Source organism: Mesoplodon densirostris, chromosome 8 (genome assembly GCF_025265405.1).
Source record: "Mesoplodon densirostris isolate mMesDen1 chromosome 8, mMesDen1 primary haplotype, whole genome shotgun sequence".
Lineage (NCBI taxonomy): Eukaryota > Metazoa > Chordata > Mammalia > Artiodactyla > Ziphiidae > Mesoplodon > Mesoplodon densirostris.
The window spans coordinates 82,770,272-82,798,087 of record NC_082668.1 but is presented as its reverse complement, the minus strand read 5'-3'; the positions used below and the strand labels follow the sequence as shown (position 1 = coordinate 82,798,087).

Below are 27,816 nucleotides of genomic sequence, written 5' to 3'. Positions count from 1 at the left end.
CTAAGGAGCAGCTCCCACTGATTCAATTAGGCCATTCCTTTTCTTTAGTGATATAGACCTTTCTTAGAAATGTCATATCTGGTTATCCTCTATAAAATAACCCATCAAAGTTACTGTGGTGCAACCTTACATCTTAAATATCAGTCTGTGCCCTCTTAACCATTAGTATCAAATATTGTTTAGACCAGTCATGACATAAACTCTGTTAATAGAGTTTTACAAATAGATTGTAAATGATGTGAATTTAACTATAAGAAACTTAAAATCATATTTGTAATGCTTGTTTCTGATATTTGGTTACCCATACAAAGTGTTTAAACAGAATATTTAAACATATGGATTAAGTATTTTGTGGTGATCTTTTTGCATGAGAGTCTTATTCAGTAGCACCCATAGTATATTCTAATGAGGTCTTATTTTACTTGTTAGATTTTGTGAGGGCTGCATTAATGAATATTATAATTATCAATTGCATTTGATATTAATGATACACATAATAGGTACTAATAGAAAATATCTGTTATTCTGATTTTATAAAAGAGTAACAAGTACTATTTAGGTAGATAGTGTCTTCTCTGTGTTTCATAAGAATCTAGGAAGGCAAGTTTTATCTAATTTGACATTTTTGCTTATTTTCTTCTTATTATTTATTGAGTACTTACTCTGTGCAATGTATAGTGAGAGGTACTGGGAACATAAGATGAATAAGACAGTCTGAGCCTGGAGAAAGAAACTAACACATAAACAATTTTGGTACAAGAGATTAAGTGCCATAATTGGCTGAATGATTCTTTAAATCTAGGAATTTACCATAGATGAGTTAAACACTCTCTGCTTAAGTTCCCAAAATATTTTTTTGCAGGACTATGTGTAACTAGTAATCATACATCACTCTAATCACAGAACACTATTGCAATATAACAGTCATACTCACTTATCAAAAATAATTTTGTTGGAGATGTGTATTATTGCATCAGTGTTATAAATTCATAAGATTTTGATACACACACACGATAAGTACTGAAAACAGAATAAAAAGATAACTGACCTCAAGGACATCATAGTCGGTAAAAAAGCCAAAAAGACACAATGTAGTTGGCCCAGGATGGAAAGGATGCTGTGGGACCGGGAAGGGCATTACAGGCAGAGAGAACAGCATGTACAAGGATATAAGGTATGAGAGAGGCTAGAATGCTTCCTCAAAGTTAGTAGTATGTACAACATGCTCTCAACAATATTAAGAACTAGAAATACACAGAAAATTTCAAAGTAAATATTAAAGTATTCAAAGGAAGATGAAAACTTTAAATGAAAAATTACTTTAATGGAGGTCATTGCTACATGATTATAGATGATGATCACTTTGTATTTATGTTTCTGTGTTTTCTATAATTTAAAATAATAAGCTTGTGTTTTAAAATCAGGGAAACAAGTTTTTCTTTCTTTCTTTCTTTCTTTTTTTAAAGTAAGCCCAAAATACATACATATATACATACAAAATAAGAACTGGAAGAAAAACACATAGGAAATCTAAGAGACCCTGCTGAAAAGGGATGAGGCTGACCTAAAGCAACAGCATGGGAATGAAGAAGGAATACATGTTAGTGTTTAGGAGATGAATTGAGAAAACTTTGTCATTGATTGAATGTAGGATAAGAGAAGAGCTAGAAAACCTGGCGAGTGATCAGTGAATTTTCTTTGCGTGTGCTAAGAACTTAACTATAGCTGTCCGGAAAAAATTATTTGTAATAAAAGTAACATAGTAAGTTATTGGCAAGGCCAGAAAATGAATTTAAATCTCCTAATCATAAATGAGTAGGGGAAGGGTTAGAGGGTGTTTCATATTATGCTTCTGAAATCTACTTACCTGTAACTTCCCTTCAAAATTTCTCTTTAGTTCTGTCTCCTAGAACATCAAAGAACTCCTTCTGGCAGTGACAGTTCCTGGACAGTAACATAATGTACTAGCTGCTTTCCTCCCATTGTCTCATTTAATTCTCAAACTTTCAATGAAATTATTATCATCCCCCAAATTCAAAGTTGGGAATACTAAGACTTAGGAAGGCTAAGTAGTTTGCTTAAGGACGACTCATGCCTAGAAACATGAAACATAGGGATTCAGATCTGGGACAATTCAAATATATGCCCAAATTCAAATCCACCATGGTCAGACTATGACAATATTGACATTTGAACAGAGTTGATCACTGAAAATTAAAGGTCCTTATTACTGTAAATGATGATCTTTCGAAGGCAGTTGTTGGTAAGAAGACTAAATAAAATATTGTGAACAGCTATGAAAAAAGATTTTGGTTATATATGTAAAATAAAGACTGGATTCCTGTTTTGTTCTTTGAACACATGTTCTTTCAAATGCAAGTATTACATGCTGTAGCAAATTCTACATTATTAAGTTTCTTCCCAGAGACCTTGTACTATCTTCTACATTCAATAATGTATATAGGAATTGATGGATTCTCACCTAAAATGTTTGTGTTTTTTTGTTTTTGTTTTTGTTTTTTTTTTAATGGGTAGAAGTTAGTAAGAGGTCCAGAAAGTACAGGGAAGACTAGAATCATACTTTTTGATTATACTTCCTTCCTCTCAGGGTTGAGTACCCATGAAAATGGATACAGACAAGCCCTAGTTTGGAGTCTGAGATGAACTTGTTCAAGAGTTCTGAATGGTGAAGGTAGAAGGGCTATTTTTTATATGGGAAAATATCTTGCTCACTGTTGGCTAGTAGGCAGTATCAAAGCCAGTGTGTGGTAAATATAGAAGATTTTAGTAAAAAGAAGTGGATAACAAAACTATTACAATAAGAATATTAAACTTAAATTCTGGCTCCAATTTCTGCCAATTATTAGCTATGTAATAGTAATTTCATCCATTATGTCAATTGGCATTTATAGCAATTGTGTGTGGTTGACCAGTGAGGAATCTTAAATTCAGAGACTGGTCTTCAGACCAAGATAATAGTGATAATGACTAGGGAACTAGTATTAAAATGTATGTCTTTTGGCTCCTTATATAGTATCTTCTATTGCAAAGAGCAAAGTAAAACATAAACAATGTTTCTCTTAACTTTTCAGACCACTGAATTATTTATACAAGTCACTGTAACCATCTCTTGACCCAGGCAAGAAGGGTGCCATGTTTTAGCAAGTCCAGTCTTGCCTTCCTCCAGTACTTTACCCTATCATGAGGAATCCAAGGGGCCATGAGGATGTGCCCAGTTGGAACCCGTGCCCTCCTTTAAGACCATGTCCCAGGCACCTGAAATTCCCTGACTTTACTTCCTGGACCCATGCAGTGCTCTTCTCTAAGTCTGTCCTCTCACAAGATGAGGCCATGAGGCAGCTGGGTGGAGGTGGGAATGGCAGGGAATGGATGGAACATTCATCTACAGTATGCATATTAAGCCTCTTGATGATAGGGAACCACAAGTCAGCTTCTCATTCTGGAAGAGCTCTGATGACCCAGGAGACAGAAAATTCTAAATTTGAACTTAGCCTTCCAGGTGTTTTTGAAGATATAATTGTTAAGGTGGAAAGAAAAAGACATTTTATTTAACATTTTTTGTTCAGTTTATAACTATCAAAATAATTTATTTATAGCTTTAAAACTTTTCAAATACCTTAAGTATTTAGACATATGGTATGAGTTACAGCCTGCATGAACTCCTTCTATATAGGTACAGATAAAGATATAGATACATATGTAGATATAGATGTATATCTATAGGTATAGATAGATACAGTACCTTCTTTGTGAGGATACTCTTCTTTGTGAGCACTGGACGTATAGCTATGAAAAAGACAGACAAGGTTTCTGCCCTACTCTAATGGCATGGATTCCTAGCCTCAGAGGTTAGTCTAGTAGGTAATACAGATGAAATAGAAAAATAAAATGCATATGAAAATGCAGTGTAAGTACGGGGTGATATGGAAAATGGTAGAGAGGAAAGGAAGGCAGTGATGTCTGGGAAGTCTTCCTAGATGAAGTAATAATATTATTTGGCCTACTGGCCATAGTTTGCTGAACGCTTGGTCTAGGGTTTTCCCCATATCCTTTAAAATCTCTTGCCTTAATTCTTCTTTGCCCCATAAACTGCTGTTCATGTTTATTAAGATGTTTATCAGTGATGATAATTATTTCATGCTTGCCATGTCATTTTCTCACCACCCATTTCCTCCGTAACCCACTCACCATGGCTTCTGACTCCACCACTCTCTCACAGATCATCTCTAGCCTCCTAATTGCCTATGTTCTCTCCTATCCTACTTGACTTCTCTAATGCCTGTGCTACAAATAAGCACTCTGTCCCTGAAAACTCTTCCTCACTTGTCTTTTACCACAGCATATTCTCTCCCTCTCTCTATTTCTCTTTCTCCTCTATAAATGCCCTCCCAATCCCCATTGCCTACTCCTTAAATGCTGATTTAACTCATGAGTTCCATTCTCATCTCATTCTATACAACTTTCTCTCTGCTATGCCTTCCATTACCATAATGTCAATGATTCCCATTTGCTCATGACTCCTAAATACCCTTGTAGACCTCTGACTTCTCTCCCATCGAAAGATGGGAACTCCTAGTGGCCAACTTATTGGTTATACAAGCTAAAAACCTTGGAGAAGTTCTCCAAGGAGAGACCAAGTGCAACAACTTTGTGTCACATGATCCAGGTTGCAATTCTGGCTCTGGGGTGGCCTTGGGAAAATTCCTTAGATTCAAGCAACCTGTTTCATCTTATAAAAAAGGGAATTAATCCCTCACTAGGCTTTTGAAGGATTAAATGTAATATCCACTACAATCTCTTTATTAACTAGTTGACAGATATGTCACAAGTATTTCTATTTTTATGATGATATCCCCTTTCCTGTTCTTCATTCCTCCAACTGGTAAGCTCATCCTTTTGACTGTACATCTGAAATCTTTCTCAGATATTTTTCTTCTTTTTGTTCAAATTCAGGCCCGGCTTCTAGCCTTCCCTGCCCCACCCCCTCCAGCCCCATTCTGGCCTATATATTGTTTAGAAATTTTTTTAAATTATTTATTTATTTATTTATTTATTTATGGCTCTGTTGGGTCTTAGTTGCAGCGCGTGGGCTCCAGAGCTCGTGGGCTCTATAGTTGTGGCATGTGGGCTCTCTAGTTGTGGCTTGCAGGCTCAGTAGTTGCAGCACATGGGCTTAGTTGCCCCACAGCATGTGGAATCTTAGTACCAGTGATTGAATCAGCATCCCCTGCATTGCAAGACAGATTCTTAACCACTGGACCACCAGGGAAGTCCCTATTCTGGCCTATATATTGTTATTATTGATATATTTCTAAAGAACAGATGAGGGCAGCACTTTATGTTGGCAGTAAGATAAAGTCTGAACATTCAAGTCCCTTTGCAAACTGAATTCAAGCTTCATCTTTACCTCCATCCCACCCTATACATAGACATACCTCCCTCCTGTCTTCTAACCATACCAAGCAACCCTGTTTCCCAAATGTGCCAGGTACACTTAGTTTCATCTGTAACTTTGACTGAGTCTTGTCACAGGCAGGAAAACTCACCTCTGTCTATTCTAACTGGTAAAATTCTATTCAGCTTTCAAGATATACCTCAACTCTTAACTCCTCTATATAGCCACCTTTCCCTACCAGATTCAGAACTAAATCTTTTCTTTGGTAAATCACCACTAAAGATAGACTTGTAAGTTCCATTGGGGCAGGGACCTCTATTTCCTAGCACTTAGGTCAGAAGCTCTCAAGTTGTAGTAGGCCCTCAGATGTTATTAGAGCATGAGTGCCATTATCATATTTTAAACAGTCTAGGCAACTAGTCCCATTTATTTTTTCTAGTGACAACAAAAGTTATCAAGATTCAGAGATTCAAGGAAGTTTGTTTTTAGGATTCCAGTTTTGAGATTTAATATACATTTTCTTTGTAACCTATTTTCTCATAATTGACAAACTACTTGAAAACAGAGAGAAAGGAAAGGAAAGGAAAAGAGAGAAAATAACTCACTGCCCCACATGCCAGGGTCAAAAAGAGGTTGGAGGGGGAGAAGGGATCTTGGAGTAAGTCTGAAAGAATTTAAGAAAGACGTAAGGAAAAGAAACTGAATTTTTTTAAGGTTTCATTTTTGTTTGCTTGCTTGGCCATTTCTTACATGGAAGAATATTTAAGTTTTATTAGCTCAGGAATATGGCAAATGATAAAACTGAGTAAGGCTCTAAGAATGATAATGCTATTACTAGGTACTGTGGCTCCTTGAAAATTTTAAGGATTAATGAGCCCTAATTCTCTTTAAAAACTATTTGCAAGCTTAAGTATATGACTTCTCTTCATGTTCGGACCAATGTCTAAGTGGTATGGCCAATAGCTGAAGTTTGAAACCCACCTCCTCCAAAAAGTCTTAATAATACAAGTCTCCCCATTACCACTAGCATTTTATTATGCCTTATAACCCATATCTTGTATTTATGTGATAATATATATTTATGTGTTGTTTATTCTCTGCACTAAAATCTCATCTATGCATATGTCCATACTCCCTAGCTTGTTTTTCTCAAATTAGAAATTAAGACCAAGGCTAATTCTGCCAACCTTCTGTAACTCAAGGGTTAGATCTAGGTAAAATATCTATTAACTAAGTACTCAATTCCTAATTGAACTTCATAATTAAAACTGTATCTTCATCATCATGGAAAGTTATTTTGAAAGCTTACCAAGAGAATTACTTATATTACATCATTAATATTATTGCCATCATCACTATTATTTGACATTTTAGAGCCTCCTAGCTTTTGTAATAAATTCAGTGTACAAAGCATCCCCTCATTTATAAAACATTCATGAATTCTATGATTCATAAATTAAGTTATTCAAGATTATGATAAGGCATTCCAAAGGCACTAAAAGGGACCCTCTCATAATTTTTGTTTTTTATCTGTGAGTCATTTAAGCATGTAAATATAGGTTTCTAGTAGTTTTATGCACTGGCTTTGTCTTTTGTTGTTCTGAATATGAATTCAGTCAAGACTTAAAGAAACTAGAAGATATTTTGATCTGAAAGCTGTAAGAATTCACAAGGGAATGAGTTGGTTTCTTCTCTACTTTGTAATGCAAAGAAATGCATTCCACAAAATCAGATGAAACAAGCCTTAATTTGACAGTCTCAGTTCTCATAGCTATTGATTCAGAAAGCTGAAAACAGTTATGGAGGCTTATTGGCTCCAATTAGGAGTCGTGAAACTTCAGCTTTGAAGAAATGAGAATGTATTGGGAGAGGAATCATTCACTAACAGAATCCTCCTTAACATTTTATCATGAATGGGTATAAACTCTTGGTCTCCTGTTTTGTTTTGTTTTGTTTTGTTTTGTTTTTTGGTACTTTTTCATTTATTGATTATCTTTATGGAATAGTCTCAGAATGTTTGTTTAGCAAACAAAAGATATTTATCTTACCATGTGAGACATTTCATGGTAACAAGCTCAAGAGCTTCCTTATAAGTCTTATTTAGATGTTCTCAAGAAATAATTTCAATCCCTTCTATATAATTTTATATACATGGAAATACCTCTGGATATACTCTATTGATGGAATAATCAATATAGATTCTATAGATATATACTTATTTTAGCACATGCACCATCTTGCATGGAAGTAACTCCTCTGCTTAGAGGTATGTAACTTTTTTTTGCCCTTATCAATAAGACTAGCTAACTCTCATGACCACTTTTAGTGCATATAAATAATATATATTTACAATACTGTTCTTTAATGTTAAGATCTTAGTAAAGAGTGCTACAAAAAGGAAGACTCAGGAGGAAAATGGTATTCACATTTTTAAGAACAATGTCTAATGAAGCAATATAGTGTTATTTATAGCTGCTATTAAGAAAGACCAACATTTCTTCAAATATTCCTTTCAGAATGTCCAGTTTTTCCCATGTTTTAACTTAGTGATAGAAATGCATTTTTTTTCCTCTTAATGATCATAATACATTTGTATCTTGGGTAACTTTTCATATATAATCAAATGACAGGAAGACTTTTTTCTGAGGTGTGGGGGATGCTGATGAGGAAAGACTTGATAGATAACATCAATTATCAGTCATAAAATCCTTGCTTATCATTTGTTAACAAATCCTCAGTTGAAAAACCTTTTGATCAGCTTGGCACTAGCTGAAAATTTGCTGTACAATGAATATAATCCAACTCTAATAGAAGATGACTGCATTTCCAAGTAGATTTAACATAGGAAAAAAGTAAGATTATTGTAATAAATCTAACATCTCAGAAACAATTCATGGAGCTTAATTATGACACTACTAAATGTGAAAATCTATTCAGCGCTAGGAACACTTTTCACATTACATTCACGCTAAAGATTGGCTGTTAAGAGCTCATTACTGGTATTTTTCTAAAGAGTGGTTTATTAAACACAGTTACCTAATAAGCATCTTCGGTGGTGCAAATTGCTGAAAACAGTAATGAGTCTGATTAGACTTCATTTCAATTACGACAGCTTGTCTAGGAAAAAAAAATTTATATATATATATATATTTTTTTTCTTCATGCTTCAGAATTTGGTTACAAGACACTACAGAGTTTAAAAAATAAAAAGCCACCTCTGTATTTCCTTTCCACAGTTCACTAATGAAGAGAGAATTGTCCAAGTCGTCATCCAATTTACACACTGGAAAACTGGATGGACAAAGTGGAGTCACAATCATGTTTGCTTAAAAACAGCAAAGGCTGCCTTGACTAATATGTCTAAATAAGGTCACCTTTAGTTTCTCTCTGCTTTGGTTTTTTTTTTTTTCCTTAGGAATACAAAGCTATAAATGAGGTGTAGACTTCAACATGATTCATCCCTATTTGGTTTGTGGAGGTTATTCTCCAGATTAATAGGCTCACCTTTCAATTATGTTTTATCCATGGATCTTCTACTTAAAATCATAAAAGTATAGAAAACAGTTGGACTATGCATGCTAATTATCCGACTGATTTTTTTAAAAAAATACGTATATTGGGGGAAAAATAAAAGAAGCCAAGCTTTATGAATGTACACTAATATATCAGAAAGTGTAAAGGAATATTCATTAGGCACTAAACTTGATTTGATATTTTTAAAAAGTATGTTATTTAGCTGCATTTAACAGCTAACCTCCTATTAAATCATGCCTGAATATACTGCTCAAATTGAAAGAAAAAAATTGTTAATGTAAAAAGCCTTTAAGTGATTAAGCTGTCACTGCTGTCATTCGGGCACTCTAGTAACATCTTAATGCTTCTGAGAGCTTATGGCCAGGGATGCAATCCACTATTTTATGTTATATTTTCTGAAGAGATTATTTTTAAAGTATAATATCATTTGACACTGAACTGGATAAAATAATTCCTAAAGTAAAATATGAAAACAATGGCTGGATGTAGAAGCATTTAAAAAAAGGAGGGCACAATAAAACATCCTAACCTGAAAAACTTCACAAGTTAGCTAAGTGATCATGTAATGGCCATAAGACTGAAAGTCATGTATAAATGAAATTGTAGTATTCTTTGTAGGCATTTGGATACTTTCAAAAAGATTTATTTAAAAGGAGACCAGTTCCAGGTATGTCAGTTCAATGAGCAGGAATGTACTTTTAGACCTATGATTCATTAATTCTATGAATTTTTCTATTGTGTTTAAGGCGGGGGGGGGAACCTTTTGTATAGAAAACACAAAAACAATTCTAAATTTATAATTGGGATTCTTTCCTAAGTAACTCAATTATCATATATTTTAATTATTTGCTTTTCAAGGATTTTTTAAACATTTCATCTCAAATGATTCTAGTAAAGTGTTTTTCTTTTTGAATGCAATTGAGAAAATGTGTCAATATATAATAATATTGTCATTAGTTTTCCTTTTTTGAAAAACTTTACATATGTAATCCAGACCTCCTTGAAAATGAGGTACTCAATGAAGGAAATGATGTTCATAGTATATTTGGAGGTCATAAATAAGACTTTTAAGTTTTATAAGTATGGAAACTTTTTGAGATATATGACTTGGTTCAAGCCACAAATAATAAATATATAGCTAAAGAAAACTTTAAGTAATGGAGGAGGAGGCTGAGAATCAGGCTGAAAGCCAGGCAGCTTACATTTGATTAAAGTATTATGTATATGTGCTAGTTAAATAACTTAGAATGTGCTTTGGACTCTGAGATTATAAATAATAAAGCAAATCATTTTTACGATAAAGGTATTTTTAAAAATCTCTTTTCCTTCTCTCTGTCACCTTTCCCCATTTTCTCTATATCCTTTCCACAACTACAGACACAACACTTTCGTATACACATGTAAGCACCTGGATTTGATTTTTCTGTGTAACCTACCTGTATCACCCGCAGGGTTCTGGCTTTCCTGTTGTTTAGGGACTTGTGTAAATAGGATGCACACTGTTTGAAGAGGTAGCAGGAAGATTTGACTTATTTACTCTTTTAACATATGCAACTAAAACTAGCAAATTTTAAATTACATTTCTATCTGCTAATTGAAAAATGTGACTGGAAAAAAATTTTCCTTTTCCTTAAAATTATTACCAAATACTGGAGCGTATCCATAACTGAGGCCAATAAAATAGTTCATTATCATCAATAAGAAGTATAAAATTGTCGAAAAGTTTTCACCATATAGAAGTAACATCCTTACAGCTTTGAATTCTATTGACAGTATTGACAGCAACCTTGTGTTTCACTGCTATATTAGAGACAAAGTAAGCTGTGTTTATTCACAACAGAAGAGAGTTGGGTTGGAATTAAAGTAGAATTTATAAGCAAAAGAAAAGGCATCTGTATTTCATGTGGCAAATGCCACTGGATCAACCATTTTATTCAATTCAGCCAAAACCTAAACTTTTTTTTTTCTTTATGGCCTCATGTATTCTAACAGTAGATGAAACTATGCAGTTGAATATTGTCATAGAGAACACAATCAAGATGGAATCTAAAGAAACAATTTCTTTGCTTGTGGTCCCTCCTATTGTTAGCTCTCCCCAAGGATTACTTTTTTGGGCACCCCCTCCAGGACAGGAAATGCCACTTTCTTTGAGGATGCTGATAGCCTGTCTTCTGCTTTTGTCTCATTATGCAGCATTCTTTGTTTTTACAAATGGAAGAGCCAACAGCGCTAATGACTGGACTGTCATTCACATTGCACTTTAACAATGTTCTGTTTATCTGGAAATTAGAGCATCCTAATTATAGGTGATGCTCAGGTTTTTTTCACCAAACCATAGAATGTGGCCAGGTAGGGAGAATGGAAAGGTGAGGAAACTACGGTTGTTACTAAGAGCTCTTTACTTTTAATCCTTGACCATGTTGATTGTATTCTAAAGCAGTTTATCTTCATATGTTGTCTTATATGGGCGAAACAACACTAAACCTACCAAAACTCATTTCATACGTTGCTTTTTCCACTGCCTTCAGATCAGTTATTTTCTTCAGACTGGACTAAATTATACACAGGTCCCAGGAGTGAAGGACACTGAATTAATGGACTATGTCACCCAGCCCTGACTATAGAATATTTTTATCGAAGTCCAAGGCACTATTTTGCTATTGCATTAAAAATTAATGCATGGATTGCCAAAAAGAGAAAAATGCATAAATAACCTAAACAAATTTTGTCTGGGCTTTGCACACTTTAGAGTTACCTTAAGCAAAGAGTTTTTAAGGAGAATGGTTGGAGTTGTATACATATATGTAAATAATATTCTTACTCCTTTGTCTAATTATGTGAGAGAGACCTCCAATTTACATAAGCAGTCTTAATTATCTATTTTGTTTTATGTAAACTGTCTTTTTAGAGTAAGGTTTCAGAGGAACACAAAAAGAAGCTGAATGCAGATTCCATCTTACACAAGGTCGTGGGGCTTGGGAGATTATGAATTTGTTTATTGACCCATGTCAGCATGGGATGTTGGGCAAAAATGAATGTAGTTCACCTGAAATATAACTAAATTGAGCTTTGCATTTATATACTTGAAATAGAATAGATACACGCAAATAACTATTTACGAATAGCACTATGTACACATAATGATTAACATAACATTTTAGCAGTGTGACAGGGGACATTAACCACCCATGTCATAATTCAAGGTTGGTACCATGCCCAGTTTGTGTTAATTAAAAGTACAAATTTATTTTATATGGCACAAGAGTATCTTGAGAATCAATTGGAATGACTCAGACTTTTAGGACGCTGGTAATGTTATCTCAGCAGAATCCTTTTTTAAAATAAAGATTCAAAACACATAGAAAATGCACAATACTTTTGGCATTTGGATTTCTCTTTCTGGATCAGTCATACAGGCTGGATACTATGAATCTAGCATGGAGCTTTCAGGTTGTGTTAACCCCATTTATCCCTGCACGCTACAGCTCACCTGTTATTTATACACATAAGAGGTTTGATACTGCAGAACAAGGGGAGTGCTCTGTTGTGACACAGAACATACGTATTCATTAGCCCTGGCGGTCCCTATGGACAGAAGTGGTGTGTCCTGATGATCTCTGTATGACAGAAAGAACTGGGGGGGAAGGGTAGATGGCCTTAATGGATTGAAAACGTATATGGAAAAAGAGAAGAGACAGAATGAGTAATGAAAGGCCACAAAGTAACAACTTTAAAGGTTAGCTACAAAGCACTATTTAAACTGATTAAAATTGTCTAAAATCATTCACAGAGGTAGAATAAACAAGATAACATTTGACTCAACATGGGAAGATCAGTCCTCTTACACACTAACCCTCAAATCGTTTCGCTTGCAATATTGATAACACCTGACACTAAATACTAAGATTCAGACTATGAATTGTTTGTATATTTTAAATTGCATGTATATGCATAGTTGTGTATTCTGTTGAATTATGGTAGGATGTACACAGACTTTTGGACACTGTTTTTTACTTGATTTAGATGATTATTCAAAAATTTGTATACATATGCTTTTGTAAAACACCCCTTGCTTTAAAAAAGAAAACCCATAAATCTGAACTATAAACTATATGTATTTTATGTGAGTGTGATTATATGTTCACTTGAATACTTTGATTTGAGTATGGGAGATTTTAGGACCCCCCAGAGGAAAAAAATAATTATTTGAATTATGATTATGATTTGTGGTTTGCTTTAAGCGATAGGCTCTCTTGATAATGTATTGAACATAAGCCTAGTGGCCTATAAGTGATATTTCTTTTATCAGTGTAATTTTCTTTGCATAACTGCTTATGCACTCATCCTCATAAATGCAAGTCATTCTCTTATATATGACTTGCATGTTAAAAATGATGACCTATGAGACCCATGCATACCAAGTTTCAACCTCATTATGAAATATTGGCAAAATAGAGATTTTTATACTTGGTCACGTTTTGATGAGTGAATATTTTGTTGCTGTGAATAAAATTTAATGCATTCTAGGGAAACTGATTCAGATCATAAGCTACCCACAAATTTAATTGAAGGACAGGGTATATACCGTTCTAGTCCAAGTCTTGGTGCCCTGTAACATTGAATACTTGCTTTTAAAGCTCAAAATGATGACATACAGAACAAGATCAGTTGCTTATCCACATACCATCTACCCATCAACTTGCTATAAGAAATAAGAAGCATAACTTTGGAGTAACTTAACGTCTCAAAAGTTGTAGTACAGGTCATGATTGACTATTACATATTAAATGAAGTCTTGGTTTGTGGAGTCAGAACCTATGGCATATTCAGGGAGCATATTAGGAATGGTGGAGAGTGACATGGAAAACCGCTAGAAAAAGTATCTAACAAATCAGAGCAAAGGGTGGAGCGCTGAAACAGCAGCAATCTGGAAAACAGTTTTTTAAGGCAATAATTTCTCATTTTACACTGTTGTACTAGTGATACTGAATCAATAAGGGAGATATCAAATATTTTTCCTGTGCTTTGAGTAACAGGGCAGGAATGACATAATAAATAGTATTTGGAAAAATTTTAATCTAAAGGCACTACTATTTTTTTAAATTTTAAAGCACTATACTTGCTAGTTTTCAGGAAAATGTACTTAAGTGAAAAAACTGGAGCTTGAAGCTTCAGAGTGAAGTCATAATTTTAATTGCATATGTGACCAGTAGATACCATAAAAATACCTGATGTTGTAATAGGGAGTGGGAACATCATGACAAAATGGAGAGGGCATGCCATGTCTAGAGGGGGCAACTGGACCTCAGATTCAGGCAACTGCTGCCAGGCAAGAATGAGGTCTAGTGTAAGATCATTCAACTTGTCTTGAAAAAGTGGGAAATATGGAACTACAGGTTCTTTTATATAAAATTGGCTGATTTTTAAAACTCTGTGCTGGGCCTCCCTGGTGGCGCAAGTGGTTGAGAGTCCGCCTGCTGATGCAGGGGATACGGGTTCGTGCCCCGGTCTGGGAGGATCCCATATGCCGCGGAGCGGCTGGGCCCGTGAGCCATGGCCGCTGAGCCTGCGCGTCCGGAGCCTGTGCTCCGCAACGGGGGAGGCCACAACAGTGAGAGGCCCGCATACCGCAAAAAAAAAAAAAAAAAAACCAACTCTGTGCTGGCCAAATGAAATATAGTTACAGGTTACATGCTGCCTGCAGGCTGTCAGGTGGCAATTTCTCTATGTTAGAAGGTGAGGTATTTAAACTATATTTACCAAGGACCATTTAGCCAGAAATGCCTTTGTGATTGTTAAAAAGGATTGCTTTATGCAAATAACGTGGAATAGGGGGAGGGAGTAATTTGCTGCAAAATGTATTATAATTTGGATTCTTGAGGTGTGAAAGTGTGATTTAAAGAGAACAATCTTTGACAGTATTACTGTATAATTAGAATATCTTATTTTGAGACTGGGTTTTCAGATCATCCTTAACTGGTTTTAAACCTCTATTGTTTCTTAGCTATGGTCTCTACAATGTTGACTCACAAATACCATTAAGAATAAATAGCATAGAACTATTTTGAATTTTTGACAGCTTTTTGATTAAGGAGATCATGCTCTGTGTTTTGCTGAGTATGAAAGAATTTCTATACCTTTCTTATAACCAACATTCCCACTGGAAAATTTCCTTTTCAGGAGCTGTCCAGAGGTTGAAGAAAAAGTGATTTATAAATTCTAGGAGTGATTTTAGTTTTTTTCTGTCTAGTCAGTTTTGTTTTGTGTTTAATGCATCTCTGGCTTTTTCAAAATAAAAGCATAAGAAGAAATATTTGTGTAGCAGGTTACAGTTGGAAAATATTTTCACAAATATTACTACTTTAGGTAACCTTAATAACAATCGAGTAAGGTATATGATACCATTATTGTCCATATTTTATGGCTGAAAAAAGTGAGTATGATATGCTTATGTGATTTCACCAGGATTAGAACAAATAAATGATGGCATGGATCAGGGCCAGTGGTCTGAACCTCAAGCTTGGGTTATTCACTCTTCAAACAAAATTCTAGGATCTTCTTTATGTTTTCTCCAGTCCCTTTCTATCCCAACAATCTAGTAATGCCTCCAAATAAAACACTGTGTTCGACAAAATAGTGCTCAATCCCACAGTATACCACGATAAGTGAAGTACTAAACCTGTAACTGAGGCTGTCTGGATTGGGGACTAGGTCATTTGAAAGTTCCCTTAATCTCTAAAATCAAAGAGTCTAAGGGAATTTAGAATGTGAAATTATAAAGAACGCAGAAGCTAGAAGTTTCATATTGTCTGGTAAACAGATTCCCTTGATGTAATTTCTTAGCATTGAACCACAAGGCTTTACACACAGTGGGCCCTCAATTTGTTGACTAATTAACAGTCTCTATATCATATTCAGCTTATACAGGACTTTTCATTTTGGTGTTCTGAAGATGGAACCTATTTAACTAGGTTAAGGAGAATATATAATTTCTGTGCTTCTTCCCCTCACTTTTCCCAATACTACTTTTAAATATGACATCACATTTTAGGCTAAGAATTATTGGGAAATGGACTAAGGAAGATTTCAGATCAAATAGATTAGAACAGGTAATACTAGATACTGCTGTGTTGGCCTCTTGGCTTATGAGGGTCGGTACACAAAAGGAGAATGCTGCTTAGTCTGCTGAAACATTTTGATTGGTCATCACTCCCCTTGAAGGATAAAGGTAAGTAGTTATTGTATAGGGCCAGTTTTCAGTATCAGGAAGTTTGTAGGCCCTCTCTCAGAAGACTCTTATTTTTTAGCCAATGAATTTGCTACTCTCTACTTGAAATTTTGAATGTTCTATGTGTTAGTTTTGCCATTTCCTACCTAGGAGATGATGAATCTGTTGCATTATTAGGCTGAGGGGGCAGTAAGTAAACTATTATAATTACTTTATTGTATTTACCCCAGTAGTGATTTTTTCTAGAGAGAATCTTGGTAAATATGGTGTTCAATTAAAAAAAAATTTTTTTTAAATGATAATGAGAAGCTCAGAGGCACAGTAGCCCAAAGGAGTGTAATAGGTGTAGTGATGTCGTGCAGGCCTGTGTGAGCACTGTGCAGCTTTCCTAGAGCAAGCCGGCCCTGCCTGCAGGTGTTTGCCTCAGGTCTCTGCCCTTAGGAAGTCTGAGAAAACCTACAAATGAAAGCAGAGTCCCTAACAGCCAGAATTACCCTATGGGAACCTTGTAGAAGAGAGCCACTTTTATAGACCTCATGAACTTCTGAATAGCATACCTGTGTTGGGGTGGGGGGGTGTGGTAGTGAGTATCTTAGATTAATATTTCCATGAATGTGTGCTAAAAATCGATTGTAGAAGACCTAGTCTTTTATTCCCAATTTCCTTCTATTCTGAAAGTTGTTTTTATGTCCTTCATTTTTCTATATAACAGTGTCTTTATCATTTTGAAGCTGACAGAACTTTGAAGGATGCCACAGTTGTTTTGCTTCAAAATAGTTAAAGAGTTAAATGGAAGAAGTAGAGCAATGAGGCAGCAACTGTTCAGTAATTAAACCTAAGTTAAAAAATGGTCAGTAGGGGCTTCCCTGGTGGCGCAGTGGTTGAGAATCTGCCTGCAGATGCAGGGGACACAGGTTCGTGCCCCGGTCTGGGAAGATCCCACATGCCATGGAGCGGCTGGGCCCGTGAGCCATGGCTGCTGAACCTGCGTGTCCGGAGCCTGTGCTCTGCAACGGGAGAGGCCACAACAGTGAGAGGCCCGCGTACCGCAAAAAAAAAAAAAAAAAAAAAAAAAAAAAAAAAAAAAAAAAAAAAAAAAATGGTCAGTAATGATAAGAATGAAAAAATGTCATCCAAGCTGTCTGGTTTCATGGGAAATACAGACTTGTTCATTTATATATACATAAGTTCATCCTAAAACAATAAAATAAAATACTCAGGCTTTTTACTGTAATATGTCATCCTTGTGCACACTTATGTTAAAGTATCTTAAAAGCAGTTTTCTATTAAATTATATATTTTAAAAATAAACACATTGCATTGTGAAATTTGCCAGCTGTATTAAGAATTTTCTAATCCTTTCAAAAATGAAAATTGATGTTTTGGAACAATTCTTCAATTATCTTGAGGAACTATTTTTCTTTCTACTGTTTTCTGAATTTTTACTGTACCTAATATTTAAGCTGTTTCTAAACAGCAGTGGGAGTTATTGTTCTGGAGTCATGTTTCTAATAATGTTAAAATAGCATTGTTTCTGAGGTTTTTCTCTTCATGATCCAAAGAGAAACCATATAAGAACTGTTTTTAAAACCCATCTTATTATTTGGGTGCCAAGTTAAGTGACACGCATGTGCTGCTTCTTACAGATAACAGCAATGTAATCAAAGGGAGGATGATATTTTGTTCAAAGAACATTTGGCTCCACATTTTGCTTACATTTCACATCAGAAATATCACCACAAATAAATAGAATAATAATAACAATGTCAACAAGTTTAGTTCTACTTCCAATTAGTATTAAAATTCAAGAAAATGGTGAAAAAGCTCTTTGTCCTCCTAAGACCAGAACACTCTCCTGAACACGGGCTTCTTCAGTTCCTACTAATATTAGGAACTTGCTTATGGTTTAACTATTAATTTATACTTTCAAATACTATTAATGATTTTAAAGCACTGGATAAATACTCATGTTTCAGGGGATGTGAATAATTCTGTCCCCTTAAGGTTATTTAATGAAAGCTTAATCTTAACTTTTGCAGCCCTGCTTAGGTTTTTTGTTGTTGTTGTTGGTGGTGGTTTTTGCGGTACGCGGGCCTCTCACCGTTGTGGCCTCTCCCGTTGCGGAGCACAGGCTCCGGACGCGCAGGCTCAGCGGCCATGGCTCATGGGCCCAGCCGCTCCGCGGCATGTGGGATCCTCCCGAACCGGGGCACGAACCCGCGTCCCCTGCATCGGCAGGCGGACTCCCAACCACTGCGCCACCAGGGAAGCCCCTAGGTTGTTATTTAGTATGCATCAATAAATCAACTTTCAATTATCTTGGTAAGCATATCCAAAAATAGCATGAGAATCAAAAGGCAATGGTGTATCCAGTAATTGTTCCAAATAGATAACTTTTAAAAAATATAAATTTATTTGTTTGTTTTTGGCTGCGTTGGGTCTTCATTGCTGCACGTGAGCTTTCTCTAGTTGCAGTGAGCAGGGCCTACTCTTCATTGTGGTGCACGGGCTTCTCATTGTGGTGGCTTCTCTTGTTGCAGTGTGTGGGCTCTAGGCGCGCAGGCTTCAGTAGTTGTGCACGTGGGCTCTAGAGCACAGGCTCAACAGTTGTGGTGCACAGGCTTAGTTGTTCCATGGCATGTGGGATCTTCCCGGACCAGGGCTCAAACCCGTGTCCCCTGTATTGGCAAACGGATTCTCAACCACTGCACCACGAGGGACGCCCCAAATAGATAATTTTGATAGGATCTTTACTTAATTTCAGATGAAGCAGAAATCTTATGAAATTTAATTATTTTTGCTAGAGTTTATGCAGTTAAACTATGCATTTCTCTATGCAGTGAAAATGGCCAACCTATTTTATTTAAACTTTATTATATATTCCTGTCTTTTACAGTGATTATAACTTACTAAAATCATTTGTTGCATGTATTTTACAAATTAATTTACAAGGAAAATTTTAATCCAATAAAGGTGAAAGTTGCCCTTTATGGTTGTTTTTTAAAATAATTACTCTAAAGCTAAAGCAGTTTCATTTTTTTTTTTTTTTTTTTTTTTCTTTTTGCGGTATGTGGGCCTCTCACTGTTTTGGCCTCTCCCGTCGCGGAGCACAGGCTCCGGATGCGCAGGCCCAGCGGCCATGGCTCACGGGCCCAGCCGCTCCGCGGCATATGGGATCCTCCCAGACCGGGGCACGAACCCGTATCCCCTGCATCGGCAGGCGGACTCTTAACCACTTGCGCCACCAGGGAGGCCCAGTTTCATTTTTTTTAAGGGGCAATTTTTTAAAAAATCATGTTTGTTATGTATGTTTGTTAACTAATGCCAACAATGGCTTAGCTCAGCTAACTGAAAGGAAGCCAGACCCTTTTTTGTGGGGGTGGGGGGTGGGTGAGTGTTGTGTTGTGTTGTGTTTGTGGTAAATTCCATTGTCTGTGACTCCTAAATTATTTTCTGAGAACTTTTTTTAAAGACATTTATCCATGTTTCTTCTGTATCCATCTAAACAAATTCCTACTCATAGCATACGTGTTTTCTTATTTTCTCAACTCTGTATTTTGATAATCTTTTAAAGAAAAAAAATCCTAATAGAAATTCCCTGGAAATAATTTATAGGACTAATGAATCTGTAGGTCTTTTAGACAGTTCTACATTACAGTCACATTAATATTCTCTCCTTTTTATAAGGCTTGAAGTAAATCCCATGACACTAGAAGAATTTAGATACTGATTACTTGCGATTGGTTCCTGGTGATTTGCTCTTAATAATTTCCAGTTGAATTTAATGAAAGTATGATTCCTGAAATGCTGCTTCATTAAAATTGCATCTTTTCCCCTTTAAGTGTGGTCTCGGTCATTTCACCCATTTTGCGGTGTGTTTTTCTCCCCCTTAAAAAGTAATGATTGAGAAAGCAGAAACAATTAAGAATATCACTTTAGTTCTTCCTAGAAGGCCCCCCAGAGTTCCTCTGCATGAAATGATGCAAGCTGCACTTCATCAGGATTTTAGAATATTTTCTTTCCAACTGAAGAGATTATTTTTTTAAGTAGTTTTAAAAGAGAAACATGAAGATTTGGGGGGAGGTGAGGGAAAGGAAAGTGAAGAATCTGTTGCATATACAGGAGAATAACGTGTTTAGTATTTTTACTCAAAAAAAATATATATATATATATATATGGAGCTTGATTAAGTTATACAGTGCAGCATTCAGAGTTAATTTGAGATGGTGATTTGCCAATGAATATCTACATGGATCCTTTTTAAAAATCCAAATGCAAATGAGTACAACTGCAGTAAAATATATTTGCAAATGAATCCTGTTGCTTTATTCATTTATTATGTAATTACTGCAATCTTTCCCACCTTGTTTTCAGTATTTCTTAATCATTAAGTCAGAAGCATGACAGCAGTGCCGGCCCTGGCATGATTCTCTTTGACTGAAACCTTGTAAATTAACACAATTAGCACAGCATCATCCTGCTAATTAACTTCCAGTGTCTGGTGCAGTGGTTTTGCAAGCAAGGAAGAGGGAGTCAGAAGGGAATCAACATGCCATTCTGTTACCAAACTCTGTGATACGTTCAGTTTAGCTCAGTAAGTCAAAGCCGGCCATGTCAGGAGCCAAAGTCAGGCAATGAAGAGCTAAAGGGGTTGGAGGAGGAAAGCAGAAGCGGGTAGGAGCTGTCAAAATAGACTGCAGTAATTCAGAAGGGAGCTGATGCCACAGATGCTTCATTTAGACCAGAACTCCTTCTTATCAAGGAATCTCTGCCAGAGGGCACAAGAGAGTTTGCAAAATTCACTTACCGTAATACAAAGGAGATTAAGGAGGCTTGCTTAATACAGCTGTATCGGAATAGGAAGTGTTCCAATCAAGCAGAGATTAGAATAGGACGAACCAGCATTGGGAAATAGAACAGGGTTCCAGTGCTCTTCTGTAACTAACTATATGTGAGTCCTCGAGGGTACATTATAAATCCCTTTGGGTACTGGTTCCCTAATGAGGGAAAAAAGGCAATGTCTAAGGTCTCTCTTTAAACTGTAAAATTCAAATGATTCTCTCATTCTGACTGCTTCATAATGAGAAAATATTTGCTACATAGTCACCTTGCTTCGGTTAGTAATCTAGCAGATGATAAAGTTACACACAGCATCTCATTTTCTAGTTGTACTCTTCGAGTTTATGCCACACACTGCTTTCCATAAATGTAAAGAGTTAGAATCCAGATTCTCTGTTCTTATCTTCCCTTTTACCTTCTTCCTTCCTCTCTCTTTATCTCCCCCTTTCATATATATATATATATATTTCCCCCCACCCCTCAGTACCTTGGAGGCTGTAAGGCAGAGGGAAAGATGATAAGAAGGGAGAATGCTAGCTAGAAGACCGACAGACAAGTGATGCTTGTTTTTTTTTTTCAGAGTTTCAACAACAGGACTGAGAGGCAGAAAGGAGCCAGTTGTAATTCATACCGAGTTGTAGGCTTTGTGCGATGAAAGCGATGGAGCGCTGCCTGGGAGATTGCTTTGCTGCACTCCACGAAGCAGATTTGAAACTGTCGTGGACCACTTTAGATGAGAGTTGGATTACGGAATGACCTGCTATGTCTGTGTCATATTGTTCTGCGCAGGGAGCATTATACTGTGCTAACTAGGTGTTCAGTACCAAATAAGAGAGGTGTCCTAGATGTGATCTGTCAGCTGTGTCTCATTTTTATATTGGTTAAAATATAAAACAGAAACTGTGATGTGAGGAGACAGGATAGCTAGATATCGCACATGTTAATACTCTCACGTGCTAGATATTTTAAATATATGCATATTTTATTGTAAGAAGCTGTGATTGAATTCTAATTTGACAGGAATGTGTGTGTACATACATATGTGTTTCCGTGTGTGTGTGTAGCAAGTAACTTGATAGGCTTAGCAGAAATAAATTTACTTATTACTTTAAAATGAAAGAAAATGTAGGTCTCCTACAGAGTTTTCATTTAAATTGTTTACTTTTTATACAGGGTATAAATTACTTTTATACAGGGTTGAAAGTTTTCATTTAAATTGTTTACTTTTTATACAGGGTTGAAATTTTATACAGCGTTTTCATTTAAATTGTTTACTTTTTATACAGGGTTGAAATTCAGTCCCCTTTAAAGTATATGCATTGTAGAGACCATAACAGGTATTATAAACTGTGGAAATCCTTTATAATGTCACTGTCATTGGCGGAAAATAATAAGTAACAAAAGAAGTTGGGGGGAAAAGCTTTAACAGTTCTGATGAGTATCTAAGTAAATTAACTTTCCACCCCCCCACCCCCCCCCCATCTTTAGGCTTGAAGATGCAGTGGACGCCGGAGCATGCCCAGTGGCCAGAACAGCACTTTGACATCACCTCCACCACTCGGTCTCCTGCCCACAAAGTTGAAGCTTACAGAGGTCATCTGCAGCGCACCTACCAGTATGCCTGGGCAAATGATGACATATCTGCTCTGACTGCATCCAACCTACTAAAAAAATATGCAGAGAAGTATTCTGGCATTTTGGAAGGCCCCGTGGACCGACCTGTACTCAGCAACTACTCCGATGCACCATCAGGACTAGTGAACGGTCGGAAAAATGAAAGCGAACCGTGGCAGTCTTCCTTGAATTCAGACGCTGTTTATCCCATGAACTGTGTTCCGGATGTTATCACTGCCAGCAAAGCTGGAGTCAGTTCAGCCCTCCCTCCAGCAGATGTCTCTGCAAGTATAGGGAGCTCTCCTGGGGTGGCCAGCAACCTGACAGAGCCTAGTTATTCAAGTAGTACCTGTGGAAGCCACACTGTACCTAGTCTTCATACAGGGCTCCCATCTCAGGAATATGCCCCAGGATACAACGGCTCATATTTGCATTCTACTTACAGCAGCCAGCCAGCACCTGCACTTCCTTCACCTCATCCTTCTCCCTTGCATAGCTCTGGGCTCCTACAGCCACCACCTCCTCCGCCGCCGCCACCAGCCCTGGTCCCAGGCTACAATGGGACTTCTAACCTCTCCACTTATAGCTATCCCTCTGCTAGCTATCCTCCTCATACTGCTGTGGGATCTGGGTACAGCCCTGGGGGTGCACCCCCTCCTCCTTCAGCATACCTGCCTTCAGGAATTCCTGCTCCCACCCCCCTGCCCCCCACCACTGTCCCTGGCTACACCTACCAGGGTCATGGTTTGACACCTATCGCACCCGCGGCTCTGACAAACAGTTCGGCAAGTTCTCTCAAAAGGAAAGCTTTCTATATGGCAGGGCAAGGAGACATGGACTCCAGTTATGGAAATTACAGCTATGGCCAACAGAGATCTACACAGAGTCCTATGTACAGAATGCCCGACAACAGCATTTCAAACTCAAATCGGGGGAATGGCTTTGACAGAAGTGCTGAAACATCATCCTTAGCATTTAAGCCAACGAAGCAGCTAATGTCCTCTGAACAGCAAAGGAAATTCAGCAGCCAGTCCAGTAGGGCTCTGACCCCTCCTTCCTACAGTACTGCTAAAAATTCATTGGGATCAAGATCCAGTGAATCCTTCGGGAAGTACACTTCACCAGTAATGAGTGAGCATGGGGATGAGCACAGGCAGCTCCTTTCTCATCCAATGCAAGGCCCTGGACTCCGTGCAGCTACCTCATCCAACCACTCTGTGGACGAGCAACTGAAGAATACTGACACGCACCTCATTGACCTGGTAACCAACGAGATTATCACCCAAGGACCGCCAGTGGACTGGAATGACATTGCTGGTCTCGACCTGGTAAAGGCTGTCATTAAAGAGGAGGTTTTATGGCCAGTGTTGAGGTCAGATGCATTCAGTGGACTGACGGCCTTACCTCGGAGCATCCTTTTATTTGGACCTCGGGGAACAGGCAAAACGTTATTGGGCAGATGCATAGCTAGTCAGCTGGGGGCCACATTTTTCAAAATTGCTGGTTCTGGACTTATCGCCAAGTGGTTAGGAGAAGCAGAGAAAATTATCCATGCCTCTTTCCTTGTGGCCAGGTGTCGCCAGCCCTCGGTGATTTTTGTCAGTGACATTGACATGCTTCTCTCCTCTCAAGTGAGTGAGGAACACAGTCCAGTCAGTCGGATGAGAACCGAATTTCTGATGCAGCTGGACACTGTACTAACTTCGGCTGAGGACCAAATCGTAGTAATTTGTGCCACCAGTAAACCAGAAGAAATAGATGAATCTCTTCGGAGGTACTTCATGAAACGACTTTTAATCCCACTTCCTGACAGCACAGCGAGGCACCAGATAATAGTACAACTGCTCTCACAGCACAATTACTGTCTCAATGACAAGGAGTTTGCACTGCTCGTCCAGCGCACAGAAGGCTTTTCTGGACTAGACGTGGCTCATTTGTGTCAGGAAGCAGCGGTGGGCCCTCTCCATGCCATGCCAGCCACAGACCTTTCAGCCATTATGCCCAGCCAGTTGAGACCCGTTACATATCAAGACTTTGAAAATGCTTTCTGCAAGATTCAGCCTAGCATATCTCAAAAAGATCTTGATATGTATGTTGAATGGAACAAAATGTTTGGTTGCAGTCAGTGATAACTTCTTTAAAAAAAATGTAATGAATATTGGCACACACACATAAAACCTGCTACATAGGGTATAGAGCCCCTTTCCAGTAGTGTTTAAATTGCAAAGGGTACTGGGGAAGAAGACGATTAAGTTGCATCTTTAGAGTCAGGGTAGATTTGGAGGAAAAATGCATCCAATGAGAGCTTCTGATTTGAAAGCCCCAGATGACATAAAGCATCTGCTGATGCTCAGTTCGGTTCAAGCCAGACAACACTCACCAAGGAGCAAGGTGCAAGTGTGTTGATTTCAGAAGGACATGAACCTCGTGTGTTGATTCCATTCTGCTGTTCTCGAGATTTAGTTGCTGTCAAGTGCCTGGAGTGGTGCTTTATTTTTTGTTTGCCTCACAATTACATTGGTGGCATGTGCTAATATAAAGAGCTTTAACTTCAAACATTATTGGACTAAAGAGATGAATGGTTGTGTTTCGACAGAAAACCAGATTTTTGCCATTTTAAGAGCAACAGTATTCCTCAATCCTGTCTGTTCTGCAGTATTAAGCTAAGAACAGGTAAAACAGGGTAACGGTAATCTGGACCTTAATTTCTTCAGTTCATTTCTTTTAATGTTCTTGTCTGCAAAAACTCAGGAAAGTGATTGTGATTTGTACAGTACCTCAAAGGAATGTGTTGAAAGCACTATGTACTGCTGAGAGTAATGGGATAGGCTTCAATGTTACTTTATATTAAAATGTATGTTTACCTCAACAATTGGAAAATAGCAAGGAAAATTACTTTGAATGTATCCAGAAAAATACTGAGTGTGATACAACTGAATATCTACAACTTAAAGTAAACATGGAAGGATTTTTTTTAAAGGTTCTTTCACTAATTATGGGGAATTGACCAGAGCAGAATAATTCTTTATATCAATACCTGCAAGAGTTCTTCATACATTGCTCCTTGATAATGAAGTGAAAATGTTCTTAGAAGGTACACTGGTTAATGGAAAGCTACTTATTCAGTCTGTGTTAGTGTCTAGAACAGTCAGCCACAAGACCTGTTTAGGACCCTGAAAGTCATAGTACCTAAAAACTAGGACTGCCTTTTCCTGCAGAGCTGGTAATGGTGGTGGTGATTTGCAAGTTGTCTCTGAAACTGCTGGGAATGGTGTCATCCTATTCACTAATCTAGCTTATAGGCTTGCCGTGCTGTTTGACAGAATGCAGAAGATAGCAACCAAAACAAACAAGCAAACAAATAAATACAGAAAACAACCAACCTATATATCTGCAAAGAATATATCTACGTCCCCTCTCCTTCTTGACTCCTCTCTTGTCAGTGCAATTTTGCTTCTCATTTTGAAACCTTCTGGGCTGTAGTGCTCCCACATTCATTTCTACCTCAGTTTTGTTACATTTCTCTTGGAAAGTCAAATAGAAAATTGGAAGTACACACACACACACACACACACACAAATATAGCTTGCCAAACATGTTACTTTGTTTTCTTCTATCTTTTCCCATAAATCTAGTTTCCAAAAAACATCAGTCTTCATGCTCACTTCCACCTAAGTCCACCCTCACCCCAACAGCATATGTGGCATTTTTCTCAATTTCCCATTCCTCATCTGCTCCCCACCAAGTTGTTCTTTGTATCCTTTAATGCTTTATGTGCAACTTTTCATTGCTAGCTGACTGATGTTTGGCAATGCCTCTGAACAGACACAGTGTAGGCTGTAGCCTTCCAAAGCCACTGCCCGTGCATAAACTGAACAGCCTGGCTTTTTGAATGTATTTTTTCTGTTTTTTTTTTTTTTCTTCCTTTTTTTAGTTGAGAGATGCAGTAACAAAACTGTTGCAAAGCACTGGCATTTTATGTATTCAAAAAGTGATGTACATTTTTAAAAATTTTAAATAAATGCAATGAGAAGCCCTAAGAAAGGTCTTTCTGTTATTGTTTTGTTTTCCTTCAAATTTTTTTTTTTTACCGATTTCATCCACAATGTCAAATTCTCTGAAACACTTAACATAGAGAAAGCTAATGAAGGACTTGATATTTCTGAAATTTTATGATGCTTGATCGTTACTCCCCTTTTTTCTTATTTTTCTTGTTACTAAAAACTGAGCAAATGAACCAGAATTTAACTTACTATGACTTTCTATCAATTAAAACTGTTCTTACATATAAGTATTCCATATTAAAAAGCAGTGCCTTTCATTAAGGATACAAAAAATAATATTTAAGTACGTCCTCTGCTTTTCACAAGTGAATAAACACTACAGTCGTGTTCTGGCTCTACCCTGCACATATCCCTTATTGTAAGGAAATTCTAATATCCCCATTAACCTGTAGGTTCATATTGATCTTACTGACAAGTTTACTTTTGCACAGTGCTGACCTATTTTCAGTCTTTTGGACGTCACACTTCATCTCCGCCAACATTCTGTGTTCACTTGAAAGCAACTGGCAAGTTTTGACAAACCCAATCTTACTTAGACAACTTAGGAAAATCCAGTATTGACCCACATTTTCGTGGCTAGTAAGAGTTAATGCCAAATATATGACTGCACTATTGTGTTTTACACTCATTTATAAAACTGAAAATAAAGTCATGCATATTGGCTTTTAGCTTTAAATGACTTAAAAATTACTTTGAGATATAAGTGGCCAAAAATCCATGTATTTAGGCAGAAGCTGAAGTTGTGTGTGAATTTCATTTAGCCTCACAAATTCTAGGATTTGATCTCTTAGGAAATTGGGCATGCTGAAGAAATGAAGATCTGTTGGGGGAGATAATGCTGACCTTTGAGTAGGTGGTGCTGTCCTGTCTTTGATTCTGCATGTTAGCATTATGAGCTCTTCTATGGACAAGCCTAATAATGAGCTCTTTTCTGACCATCTTTTCTGGAGCTTGGGGAGGGGGTGGGGGTACCACATCCTGAGAAGTGAATGTACACCATCAGTGATGGTACAACTGAGTAATGGGGCTTCATAGTCTTGGACTCTTTTTGACTGCTAAGAATTTGGAGAAGGCTACTAATGAAGGTAAGGTAATGAGCCAGTCCAAGTCTCTTGCTGTCT

At 37.2% G+C, this 27,816-nt stretch overlaps 1 protein-coding gene across 2 annotated transcripts in view; it reads left to right on the top strand.

Moving 5' to 3' along the window:
• The window catches only part of FIGN (fidgetin, microtubule severing factor), a 120,132-nt gene extending 93,471 nt beyond the window's left edge, over positions 1–26,661 (top strand). For both annotated transcript variants that reach the window (XM_060107179.1, XM_060107177.1), the window contains one exon: positions 22,506–26,661. In XM_060107179.1, coding sequence (XP_059963162.1) covers positions 22,514–24,760 — 2,247 coding nt within the window. In that variant the 5' untranslated portion in view covers positions 22,506–22,513 and the 3' untranslated portion in view covers positions 24,761–26,661. The remainder of the gene's footprint in view (positions 1–22,505) is intronic.
• Positions 26,662–27,816: the final 1,155 nt, after the last annotated feature.